The 13,397-nt window shown below is 46.7% G+C and overlaps 1 protein-coding gene across 2 annotated transcripts in view; it reads right to left on the minus strand.

The window, feature by feature from the left end:
* Positions 1-11,665, minus strand: part of LOC125947332 (uncharacterized) — a 51,565-nt gene extending 39,900 nt beyond the window's left edge. For both annotated transcript variants that reach the window (XM_049671813.1, XM_049671812.1), the window contains exons 1-2: positions 11,525-11,665; positions 970-1,121 (exon numbers count right to left, since the gene is read on the minus strand). In XM_049671813.1, the coding sequence (XP_049527770.1) occupies positions 970-1,121; positions 11,525-11,641 (269 nt within the window). In that variant the 5' untranslated portion in view covers positions 11,642-11,665. The remainder of the gene's footprint in view (positions 1-969; positions 1,122-11,524) is intronic.
* Positions 11,666-13,397: the final 1,732 nt, after the last annotated feature.

Raw genomic sequence — 13,397 nt, forward strand, 5'->3', positions numbered from 1 at the left:
CACTTCCTTTGGGCAGACAGAAAACGGTACCAAATTTCCTCGGAACTAACAAAACCACTGACACATCTTGTCTACTATCAATTGTTTTTGTCGGGAGAGAGAATCATTGGGCATGGCGTACAACCACGGGTATTTTATGTGGCAATTCTGTTGGTCTTTCGGGTATCTTGCTTCACCTAGTTCGAATCAGGGGCCACGCTGCTGGAATAGCGTCTATCCATAGATGAAGCCAAGCTTAGGAGAAGCCCCGCGCAGCACGGAAGTGTTAGAGAAAGTGTGGCGGAAGTCACGTGCTGTTTTTCGTAAAGGCGCACTGGGACTGGTACCCCAAACGTCAGTGTTGCCAAAGCAACCGCGCTTCTGAAGCTCTCGCTGCTCCTCTAGGGCTCTGAAAAGTGAGACAAGCTTTTTTTCGTCCCCGTGTCTTTCTCGCAGCACACTCTGTTCGCGAAACGAGCTGACTTTGGAGTGTGGTGCGTAAGCGTGAAGGTTATGTTTAGGGTCTATGAGTGTGGGTATCAGCCAGCAACAGAGACACTCAAGTAATCACGGCGCGGGTCGCCATCGTCTTCTTCAACGTGCTACGCAAAAACAGAGGAGCGTACCTTCTTAACTAAAACTGTTACAGAAGTTTCGTAGGTCTTTATTTTGACGCGTCCGCAGTACACACTTCCTGCGGTTGGTAACAATGCAAGTTCAAAGCTCGCACCTATCTGCAACGGCGAGCTGATTGAAAGCGCAAAAGGAGATGGCACATCAACATGGCTGCACTTCCGGCTTCCAAAAACGTGACGTCAGGGCCTCTTTATTGAGTCCATGCGTCTGGCGCTACGCTAGCTCCAGCGGCAGCTGCGCGGCTAGGCTGCCCTTCGATGAGCGGCTGCTTCAGGCAGCAAGTCAACTTCATTCATAGCGTTAGGCGGAAGCTTTATAACCAGTAAAGTATTGCACGACTCCGATGCTACGTACCTCCCTTTGCCGTCCTCTCCAGCCAATGACCAAACGTACGTAGCAGTCTGTGTCTCCGGATCAATCTCTGCCCTGCGTGCAGAGGCGCACTCAAGAACAGGGTCGCTGTCGTTGCCCATTGCCGCGATGGGATGGGCAAAGGCTTGAAATGTCTGCGAATAAAATGACGCCAGATGTAGCTCACGAGCAGCAAAAGCAATTGTTGCGGCGAAGCTGTTTACCTCTAGCCCCCCGTATGCATCCCCCGCGTGCGTCCTCAGGGCGAGGGGGGGGGGGGGTACCCTGAGCCGCTTATGTCCGTATCACCGCGCGTGGACAGGAGTGGAGACGATACGATTGGAGGCAGGGTTGTGCACACGGCCTGCGCTTCTGTGGTTACAACGTGACGCGCATTCGTGGGGAGAGGGCGTAAGTGTGTGGCGACAGTGCTGCGGCAATGGAGACGAGTAGGGGGAGAGGGTGAAAGGGTGTGGTGGCGGCACCGGTACATGTGGCGTGCACTTATGTGCACGTCGGAAGTGCCGGCGCGGCGGCAGCGGTGGTTGCGGCAGATGCATGGGAGGGGCGTTGACCGCGGCTTGTGTCAGCGTAGTGTGGTGCCGTATGAAAAAAATGTATGATTTCATAATGTATGCAGCGTAAGCAGCTTCGCTGGTAATCCGTCCCCATATGAATGTTGCGGCCCCACAATTTCTTTTTTTCAGAGATTGAGCTGTTCGCCCCGTTATTTGCATGGACACACGGTAAAAATGTTTCTGTATTTATTTTTCAGAGAGATCACAACTGTTTACAGCGCAAAAGGAGATCGCAACTGTTTACAAAGAGAATCACTCATAGTTATAAAAGCTTATGGCACCAGACCGAAAAAAAAAATTACATTTTGTTTTCTTTAAAGTGCATACTCGCATTCAACTGTGAAATCAAGTAGACGTTGCAAGGCGGGTTCGTTGGTTTGGCATCTTGGAATACTAAAGTTGTGCATACAGAAGAGGAGACAAGAAGACACGTGAGACACACAGACATGGCGCTAACATCCAACAATATTTCCAATTCCGGGTACTAAGCCTTACGTATGCCCTCTACGTCGCGCAGCAACAAATGCGTGTATTAGCGTATATCGCTTATGCAGTTGCAAAAAAAAGAAAAAAATACTCCAACCAACAAATATAAGAAACGCAACTTTCTGAAGAATGAGGACGCTGACACACACTCAGATAACTTACGAACATGTGCAGAAGTTTTAATGCTTTGTCTGACATTGCAATAGACTATTTGCCAACCCATGTAATAACAATCCTGGTTGGTGGTGCACGCTAATTCATGTTATCACTAAGCCTTTTTCTTGTCTCAGTTGGCGCCCCCTCCCGTTGAGGACACGTCTGCTCCCTGCTGTGTCTGTTTGAGCGGGCCTTCTGCAACGGACACCAGGACATGACTTGGTTAGCCAGCCTCGTGAAGGCATGTGGCTTGCAGCCTGAAGTTTGCGCGGAATAAATGTTGGCATGACTTTTCTAAACCTTTTTTGATGCACATATTTTCCACTCCCCTTTTCACTATTTTAGACTGGGACGAAGGGAGTGGTGGAAAAGGTTTACTAGCTCTAGGATGATATGACCAGCGGGTGTCATTGTCAGTAAAAATTAAGTCATGTCCGTAAACAGTCACTCAGAGGTTAGTACATGTGGGCTATGACAGTTGCGTACAATATAAAATAGTCTAGTACATTCATTCTGTAAACAGTCTGACGTGCAGAAAAAGGAAGGACTGAAAAATCACCGACATATCAAAAAATTCTAAAAACAGTTGTCCCTTGATGCGCTCAGACGAACGTGTCTAAATTTGCTAAATAAATGTGACTAAGAGGTGCTAGGCACGACCCTATGCATACTCCTTGCTTTTGGAGGTATATATTATTTTCTTTTTGAATAAAGGCAGAAATAAATTGAAATGTGAGAAGTTCTAAAAAGAAAACAACATTCAACAGCAGTACGTGCTGTCGTACTAAAACGCACAGAACCAAGTTCGTCAATTCAACTCTCCACAGAAGTTAGTCAATCGGACGGCGGCAAGGAATAGTAAAGGTATTTTACATCAGCAGAGAAGGCTTTCTGGCTCTTGTATGAGTGAATACTTCCCGGAGATTTTTGCAGGGAAGGGGTTCCTTAATTAAAGACACTTAAGCTTGTCCTGCAGGTACAGGGGGACCCACTTCTGCCATGGGGTCTTCTCAGAAAATAGTCCTTTAAAAAGAACACCATCACTCTTAGTCTAAGCACCAAAGAAGATTTCTAAGTAGCTTTTTTCTAGGTTTTTAAATGTACTTCAACATGCTTCCACGGTTAATTTTCATGCGAAGTCAGCGAGACTGCTTTATGCTGGTTTATGCTGGGGCACGGCATCGCACCAAACATGCATGCTTTTCAACCGCTGATTTTGCAGGTCGCGATTACCTGGGCTGTTTGTTCATGCTCTGCTGGCACGTGCCAATTGGGCTCCGAGGACAGGCTTCCGTTCTGGCTTCCGTTCTGGCCTGTTTCCACGCTCTTCACACCGACTCTAGACACACCAATCTGGACGCACATCTGGCCGCTAGGGGCATCGACAACTACGCCTGACGGAACCGACGCGGGATACATAAGCCAGCCAGCAGCAGACCGCCTCGGGCACGGCATCGCACCAAACATGCATGCTTTTCAACCGCTGATTTTGCAGGTCGCGATTACCTGGGCTGTTTGTTCATGCTCTGCTGGCACGTGCCAATTGGGCTCCGAGGACAGGCTTCCGTTCTGGCTTCCGTTCTGGCCTGTTTCCACGCTCTTCACACCGACTCTAGACACACCAATCTGGACGCACATCTGGCCGCTAGGGGCATCGACAACTACGCCTGACGGAACCGACGCGGGATACATAAGCCAGCCAGCAGCAGACCGCCTCGGGCACGGCATCGCACCAAACATGCATGCTTTTCAACCGCTGATTTTGCAGGTCGCGATTACCTGGGCTGTTTGTTCATGCTCTGCTGGCACGTGCCAATTGGGCTCCGAGGACAGGCTTCCGTTCTGGCTTCCGTTCTGGCCTGTTTCCACGCTCTTCACACCGACTCTAGACACACCAATCTGGACGCACATCTGGCCGCTAGGGGCATCGACAACTACGCCTGACGGAACCGACGCGGGATACATAAGCCAGCCAGCAGCAGACCGCCTCGGGCACGGCATCGCACCAAACATGCATGCTTTTCAACCGCTGATTTTGCAGGTTAGTGACTACAAAGGCGTTACCTGTGTTAGGAGCAGCAATTACTGTTTGATTGCGGTGTCGTGCCCAGCCGAATGGTCTGATGCTTTGAAACACTCATTGTCGCGATTATCTCGCCTTTGCCTGCTGATGTTTAACATGCTGCTTATGTTGTCGGGTGATGTCGAATTGAACCCGGGGCCCATGAGCAAGGCCGAGGCTGATGCTTTTGCTGTGGCTTTATCAACGATACAGAAACTTGAGGAGGGGCAGGCAGCCTTGTCGGAACAATTGAGCGCCACCATTGAAAAACTGACAGCCTCTTCCAACGAAGTCGCTCGCTTGACTGAGCGATTGAAAACGCTTGAATCAACTTTCACGTCGCGCTCAGAAACGGAAACCGGTACGGCTGATAATGCCTTGCACCAAATTTCAGGGCATTTGACAAAAATTACGTCCAGGTGCGACGATGCTGAAAATAGACAGAGAAGATCGAACCTGCTTTTCTTCGGGTTACAAGACGATCCTACCGAGGGCTGGGCAGCACCTGAACAAAAAATTGTGAAGTTCTGCTCCGAAAAATTGAACGTTTCAATGACTGGCGCACAGTTCGAACGTGTGCATAGATTAGGTAAATTCATAGACGGCAAACAGAGACCCATAATAGCCAAATTCACTTTCTTTAAGGATAAGCAGCAAGTTCTTGCATCTGCACCAAAACTTAAGGGATCGAAATATTCGATCGGAGAAGATTTTTCCCTGGCTACACGACAGGCAAGGAAAATGCTGATAGAATTCGCTAAAGCACAAAAGAAACCATTTAAACTCTCAGTTGACAGGATGCGCATGGACGGCAAAACCTATATACTCGACCGTGTCAGCAAAGCTGTTGTTTTGTTGGAAAGATAGCTCGCAACTAATACGTGTGCGCGAAAGCACCACCAAGGGCCCACGCCACCTCTTGTCACTCCTTCCTTTCTGATATCATTCACGAACATTCGAAGCATAATGCCCAAGCGTGACGCCATCTGCGCTTTACTAGAAGACAATGATTCCGATATTCTCGCGCTCACAGAAACCTGGTTGTACCCTGCAATCGCAAATAGCGAGGTTCTTGCCGATAGTAAATGCTACAACATATATCGCAAAGATCGCATCGACAAAAGAGGTGGCGGTGTCCTTCTTGGTGTCAAAAACACGCTCACTTCGTACGCGCTAAATCTGGACTCGACCCTTGAAATCATCTGGATAGTCTGTGTGACTAAATACACTAAAATCCTATTCGGGATTTGCTACCGCCCACCGGATTCTAGCAATACCTTTGTACAGGAACTTCGTGCCAGTATCACTGATGCCAAAAATCTTTGTCCCGCAGATGTAATTTATCTCTTCGGAGACTTTAATCTGCCGCTAATTGATTGGACCAATTTATCGTCACCTTGTAGCCTTTCAACAGAATTTATCAACTTAGCCTTAGACTTTAACCTGTTTCAAGTCATCGATCAGCCGACTCGTGGTGTAAACACGTTAGACTTGTTACTGACGAACGCTCCGGAAACACTTAAGACAGTGTCTTGCCAAAAAGGCTTTAGTGATCATAATTTAATTGAAGTAACATTGGACTTGCCTCTACCATTCACAGGAATATCAAAAAAGAAAATCCGGGACTACAACAAAGCCGACTACAACAAAATTAACGTAGAACTCGAAACATTTTAAATCTAGTTTTACTACCTTCTTTCGACAATCGCTCTGTAAATGAAAACTGGGCACTTTTCAAAGATAAAATGTCCCTGCTCATTGACGAATGTATCCCAATTATCACAATTTCTAACGATAAATCAAACCCTTGGTTCACCAAATCCCTTCGTAAACATAGAAACAGGAAAAAACGCTTGTACTGTAATGCGAAGCGCGTTGGTGCATCTTCTGCTTGGGAAAAATACAAACAATGCTTGACCAGTTACTGTTCTGCAATATGCAATGCCAAAGATAAATATTTCCACAACGATTTGCCTTCCCTTTTGCAAAATAACCCGAAGAAATTCTGGCGCTTCATATCCCCTGACCAAGGCACAAACCAGTTATCATTACTGGATGATAACAAGCTTCCTCTCTCAGATTCGGAGTGCTCGTCTGCATTTAACACGTTTTTCTCATCTGTATTCACTCGGGAAGATCATTCCGACGTGCCATATGTCCCTGAGCACAACTACCAGTACATGCAGCCCATTGAAATCACGGTGGATGGTATCGCATGTCAAATTAGGCAGCTTAAGGCATCTTCGTCAGCCGGTATCGATGATATTAACTCCAAAATGCTAAAAAATACCGTTTTATATCGAGCACAATATTATACCACATCTTTCGACAGTCACTATCATCTGGACAACTACCAGACGATTGGAAAATTGCTAAAATAATACCAATTTTTAAATCCGGAAATAAGAATTTACCTGAAAACTACCGTCCGATATCACTCACATGCATCTGCTGCAAACTTCTTGAGCATATAATCGCCTCCCACATCTACAATCACCTGGAGACTAACAAATTCTTCTTTCCAAACCAGCATGGATTCAGGAAGGGCATGTCATGCGAAACGCAGCTACTGGAATTGACCACTGACCTTCATTCCAACATGAACAATGGCCTACAGACCGATTCCATTTTTCTTGATTTTGCCAAAGCTTTCGATCGCGTCGCCCATTGCCGCCTTATTTCTAAATTATCTGCCCTTCGATTAGATTCTCTCACTTTATCATGGCTTCGGAATTTCCTTTCACTTCGCAAGCAGTTCACGATTGTTAATAATACTTCCTCTCACTCTTCCTACGTCTTTTCTGGCGTTCCACAGGGCAGCGTTCTAGGCCCGCTTCTTTTCCTGATCTATATAAATGACCTGCCAAATAACATATCATCAAGTATTAGAATATTTGCTGATGACTGCATGTTATACAGAGCAATAAACAGTCCCGACGACCACCTGATCCTTCAAGACGATCTCAACATTATCTCTATTTGGTGTAGCACCTGGCTCATGACCCTAAATACTAACAAGTGTAACATTATTTCTTTCGGCCGTAAGCGTGACGCTTCCATTTTTTCCTACCACAGTACAGGGAGACAAGCTTTCGCGGGCATCATGTTATAAATATCTTGGCGTTTACCTTACACCAGGCCTCTCCTGGTTTGAACACATCACTGCTACGTGCGCGAAAGCCTCAAAATCTTTAGGGTATCTACGACGAAACCTCCGTCATTGCCCCTCAAACGTTCGCAAATTATCCTATTTAACTTTCGTCCGCCCACAACTTGAATATGCCTCATCTGTTTGGTCCCCTTCCGCTCATTATCAAATTAACATGCTTGAAGCAGTTCAGAACAGAGCCGCCCGTTACATTTCAAGGAACTATGACAATCATTCAAGTGTGACTCAACTTAAACTTGATCATTCCCTTCAACCATTGGCCATCCGCCGTCAAATATCTCTCCTATGCCTGTTTCACAAGTACGTCTACAGCAATAAAATAGCCTCGTTACACCTTGAACGCCCTCTTTTCACGTCACGCAGGCTACATAATCACCTCAGCTTCATGCGCATCTTTGGCAATACGAACGCTTTTAACACATCCGCACTTCCACAAGCCATCCGCATGTGGAATGATCTTCCCGATCATATCGCCTCTGATAATAACCTTAACACATTTCACCAGAAGCTTGAGGTACATATTTTCTGTTAAATAGTGCTGTAACATGGTCTCGGCGTTTAAGTTCTTTTGTTTATTTTGCGATGTGTTGCATTTTTGTTAGTTTTTTTTTTCACTTGCACTCAAATGCTCTTTTAGTGCTTATTTCGGAAACGTATTTTTTCTTGACTTGCGTTGGAAACTTCTGTTACATTTTGCAATTTACTCTGTTGCGTTACGTTTTGATGTTCACTTGCATTGTAACCCTGTTCAATACTAGTTTGCGTGTGCTTTCATTGTATTAAGTAAACCCCCCCTTACTCAATGCCCTTTGGGCCTGTAAGGTATTTTTAAATAAATAAATAAATAAATTCACCAATGACAGTATCCTAGCTTTTTCGTTAAATTATCTGTGAGAAAACACGTAACAGGCTTTTACATAAATGAAATGTATAGTGCGGAATTATGGCACGATATGGTTACGTTGCTGGTTGTGACACATTGAGATGACACATTGTTATTTCCTTGTGTCCATTTGGCTACACATGTTTGGTATGGTCACCACACCCATCAGCTCAACTTTCAAAACTGTTCTGCTCATTAGTGTGGATAGTTGTGCATGACTGCCACTTTGCAATGCGGCATTAGACGAATGAGAGGCTTGATCGGTCCAAGCACTATGGCGGGAAATGGTAGAGTCTAGAGCACTGCACGGGCCGAATTTTTCAACCCAGGCCCCGCACGGGCCCGTTTTTACGTTGGGCTACCCGCCCGAGCCCAGCCAAAAGTTTTATGACGAGAGCCGGGCGCGGCCCGGGCCCGGAAACAATCTACGCTACCCGCCCGGCCCGGCCCGCCACCTTATGCCCGAGCCCGGCCCGGCTCGAAACCGTCCCGAACCCGGTCCGAGACAGGAAAAAAAAAAACACCAAGCGGCATTGAAAAGGAATTTATCCTTAAGGCATGATGTCATATGTACGTCATTCGTCATATGTAACTATGAACACCATTTGAGCGGTCTGAACGCAAATACTAGCGCGCAAAGTAGGGCGAATGACCCTGCCGAACAGTATCGCCAGCTGTTTCCAACGGCGCGACCTTGATGCGGCCCAGTGCACTTCTATCGCAGCGCCGCCACAGTATTCTTCCACGTCGGGCGCCTCACTGCAAAGCATGCGCCGCCCCAGCAACTCGTCCCACTCAGCCATATTGTAGTACACTCTAGCCGAAGCGCAGCCACGACCTGTCGTGAGCGCAGCGCATGGATGGAGTAAATGGAGAAAGACAGCTTCTAGTTCTTCCATGGTGCAGCGTAACGCGCTGCTACAAGGCGACCGGTTGAGAACATGCGTGCAATCATGGACGGACGCAGTGCCATATTTCGGCCGCTAGACGAATTATCTTACCAGTCATCGTTTTGCCAATTCGCCGTTGAAGAATCAGCAAGTCGCGAACGCGCTTGCACCGCGCTGAAAGCATTAATTACATTGATTTAGGTAAGGAATAGAATGGCATCCTTTGGGTTGAGGCGAATTCGGCATTTCTGGACATTTACATTCCGTTAAAACAGCGGAAAATACAACGGGATAAAAGGGAAGTACACAGGAGTAGCACAGCTAGCTTCCAGCTGCGCCGAGGCAACAGGTTTTTCAGAGTACAGACGCGCGAGAAAAAATCGCTGCACGTTACATGCACACCACAAGAATGTTCGAGCCCAGCCCGCGCCCGGGTCAAAAAGCACATGGCGTGCCCAAGCCGGGCCCGAGCCCGTGAAAAAAGTGTCCTACCCGGCCCGACCCGGCCCACGGGCCGGGCTGGGCCCGGGATATCGGGTAAGTCCGAGCCAGGGCAGTGCTCTAGTCGAGTCAAAAACCTGAAAAACCTGACCTGAACAGCAACACATGGCAGGAGTTTGCGTTGACTTTCTGGTTTATGGCTGTTAGGAAGGTAACTGACCCATTTAATCTTCGTACATTTCGTATTTTTCTCGATATGTTTCTTAGGGGTGTCGGACTTTTGAAGTTTCGTATACGAATCGATAATTCGCACACACACAGTACTCGAAAAGGAACTATCTGTTATTTTCAAATAACAAAACTAACCAAATATTACGCCAAAACCGACTGTTAAAGTCTTGCTGCTGTTCTGCATCTTGCTAAACAAATGATCGCAAATTATTTACCCGTCGCCGTTGCTCAGTGGCTACAGCGTCGTGCTGCTGAGCTCGAGGTTACGGGTTTGATCTCGGCAGCGGGGGCTGTATGCCAATGGTCACGGAATCCGAAAACGCGCTCGTAGTGAGGTTTAGGTGCTCGTTGAGGAGCCCCAGGTGCTCAAAATAAAATCGGGCTCCCTCACTATGCGACGTGCTTCGTAATCAGATCGTAGTTTGGGCAGCTAAAACTCCAGCATTTATTAAACTATTGCAAATTATCAGAAATTAAAAAAACAAGAAATTTCGAAGCAGTTCAGGAGAAATATGGATAACGCAAGTGTTGCTTTCAGTTTTGCGGCGGAAGCCTATACAAAGCAACCTGTGAGTATTACGTCTTTTCTATTATTTATCGTTTTTGGGAGTCCGGTAATGTAGCATTTCTATCTTTCTTTTACGACGACCAGTAGTGTTTTGCTTGCAATAGGCGCTTTTACATTTGTTTACGGCTCACAATCCCTACAGCAGTTTTTTTTCTTCCCCTTTTTCCCAACTTATCTTTTTTCGGCAGCCATGTATTTAGCGTTTTTGGAAAGCTCGTTTTCATACAGCAGCCATTCTTTTTTGGAAAGCTTATTTGCAAACAGACTTTCGTGATTTGCGAGGCGATTCGTGCAGTTTTTAATGAAGATTAGTGATCTTATGTCAAAGGGATCCTTCGTCCCTGATAGTAAACTGTCTATATTATACTAGTCAGCACAGGTGTGGTAACTAATTATAGCGTAATAAATGTTCCTGTTGTGAATACGTTTATGCGTTTGCGTTGGACTATTGGGAATTCGATATTTGTTACTTCTATTCTATTCGTAGTCGAAGACGTTGATATTCACTATCTCTAGTCTTTTTTAAATAGAGGAAAGGTAATTCTCAGCCGATAAAAACTAATAAGGAACATTACACCACACACTGTCGAAAAAAAAGGGCTGACCTTACAAGTCGAGAAAACTTCAACCGAAACCACTTCACCGTATTCAATTAAAGTTTCTGCGAATTCGTGGCTAGAAAACGCAATATAGGCGCGTCTCTACGCACCAAATAAAAGCTCCATGACCATGTAGGGATGAATAGGGTTCAGTTGACTCTGACGTTATGTCCGACAAGGTTGCAGTCACCGACTGCGCGAAGAAGCTGGTAATGAAGAGTTTACGGTTCAGACACAACAAAGGCTAGATATGTAGCTTTCAGCAGAACGAGAGAATGAAGAAAAAGGCAGGGATGGTCAACGAGACAGAATTCCTGCGCGTGGGCAACTCGCCTAATGGGATAACAATACAAAAGGGGCTGCACTAGGTCTACAAATGACCGAGTACAAGAACGTGGAAGGGCGTATGCGCTACTAAAGCTTTTCCTTCATTGAACTGAAAGCGCGGGCGGGGTGGCGATAAGGGGCAGCCATATGTAGCGTCAGTATTCTCACCTTGAAGGCGTCTGGGACGTCTCGTTGGAGCTCGTTTGGTCCCCGGGAAGCTTCCACAGCAACGATGAGAAAAAGCAGCTCGATGCACACTGCAGTGGTACTCGAATGGCTATGCATCGTATTCAGCTAGAGATAAGCGTATGTCACGGCTCCCGTCCAACCCGGGGTTTTATGTTCCCAAGCAATATCCGGCCACGTGAAAGAGCAGTGCTATTCATGACGATTAAAAATTGTCCATGCTGTTTCTACTATCAGCCAATAGGCGCCACAATAAATCTCCCACGTCACACCGAAGAGAGAGAGAATTTGTTTTTTTACTTAACAGCCACGTGTTCGGAGGGTATACTGGGTCATCGCGAAACTTCGCGCTAAACGAACGGGGACACAGAAAGAAGACACAAGGACGAACGCTTTCTTTCTGTGCCCCAGTTTGTTTAGCGCTAAGTTACGTGATGAATAAGTTCCAACTAGACCGGCTCGCAGTGATACTTGAGTATACTAGGTTTTTGGGGAGTCGGAAACAAGTGCAAGTCACACACTTCTCTCTAGTCATTTCATTTTTGTTGCAGCATGAAGGCTTTCTTGCTCGAATTGTCCATTGAGCCTAAATTAGCGTCAAAATGTATTTCAATGCGTACAGCCATTGCACCCTTTTAATATGCCACTTTTGAGCGCAATTCAATGCCTGTGCACGACGAGCTTGACTCGGTTGACCCGTTTGTCGTGCCGGGAAAAGGGGATACAGTAAGAGGTTCACTAAATAAGACACGCTCGCTTTACCAGTGCTTGTGCCATGCTTGTGTCATTTGTCGTGCCCGGAGAATAAGAAGCAGTAGGAGGTTGACCAAAAAAAATTGTCGCAGTTTCACCCGTAAAGGCGAAGCATCAATTGCGATAGCAAATTAGTAGAAAGCTATACGGAGTAAGGATAGTAGTTTTATCAGCGGTATAAACTTGGACATGCAGCAGCACCAGCAACGCGCAGAACTCTTGTCGACGCCGTCGGCGTTTTGCCCGCGTTCGCTCCGAACGCGCGCGGCGTTGGTGACTGTTGCCGGTGCCTCTGGGTGCCCATCACATGTGCCGCCCAACTCACCCTCCTCCTTATCATGTCTGCTAGAATATCGGCTACCACCATTTGCTCTCCAGCTACCACCATTCGCTCTCCACCATATTCATGTCTCTTCAAGTAGCGCCTATCACTTTAGGGGCGAAGCTCCTTAGGGTGTGGGTCGTTCCCTCCTCTGTAGTAGTACGTAGCCACCTGTAGTTTTATGAAGTGTTCACTAGATGGCGTTCCGGTTCCGCTTCCACTTTCGGTTCCACTTCCGGCTTCCGGTTCCACTTCCGGTTCCGGTTCCACTTTGAGCGTGTTCGGTGCGAACGCGGGCAAAACGCCGACGGCTTCGACAACAGTTCTGTGCGTTGCTGGTGCTGCTGCATGTCCAAGTTTATACAGCTGATAAAACTACCTTGAGTCGACCCCATGGCTGCTTCGCATACTACTCAGGGTTCCCCTACGGGAAGATGGTGTTATTTTCTCTCTCGTTCCCGACGCGCGCTCTCTTTATCTCTCGTCCGTAGCTGTGGTTTACCCGAATGATCCCCCGGTGCTTCGCCCACTCATCATCATTCACTTCGTGGATATGCTGTGATTTTTTTTTGTTCCATCGCTCAGTGCGCAGTACTTTTCTTCTCTATAGCTTTTTCTTCTCTATAGATATAAACTGCCATGTTTATGCCCCATGTTAGTCCGGTACAATGCAATGATTTTAGACTTATTTTAATGCGTTAGTATTCTTTGTGTACTTCACACACTTTTCGGTTACTATGTTTGTCCATGCACGTTTGTGTCCATGCACGTTTCTATCTA

This window comes from Dermacentor silvarum, chromosome 8 (assembly GCF_013339745.2).
Source record: "Dermacentor silvarum isolate Dsil-2018 chromosome 8, BIME_Dsil_1.4, whole genome shotgun sequence".
In the NCBI taxonomy this organism is placed as follows: Eukaryota; Metazoa; Arthropoda; class Arachnida; order Ixodida; family Ixodidae; genus Dermacentor; species Dermacentor silvarum.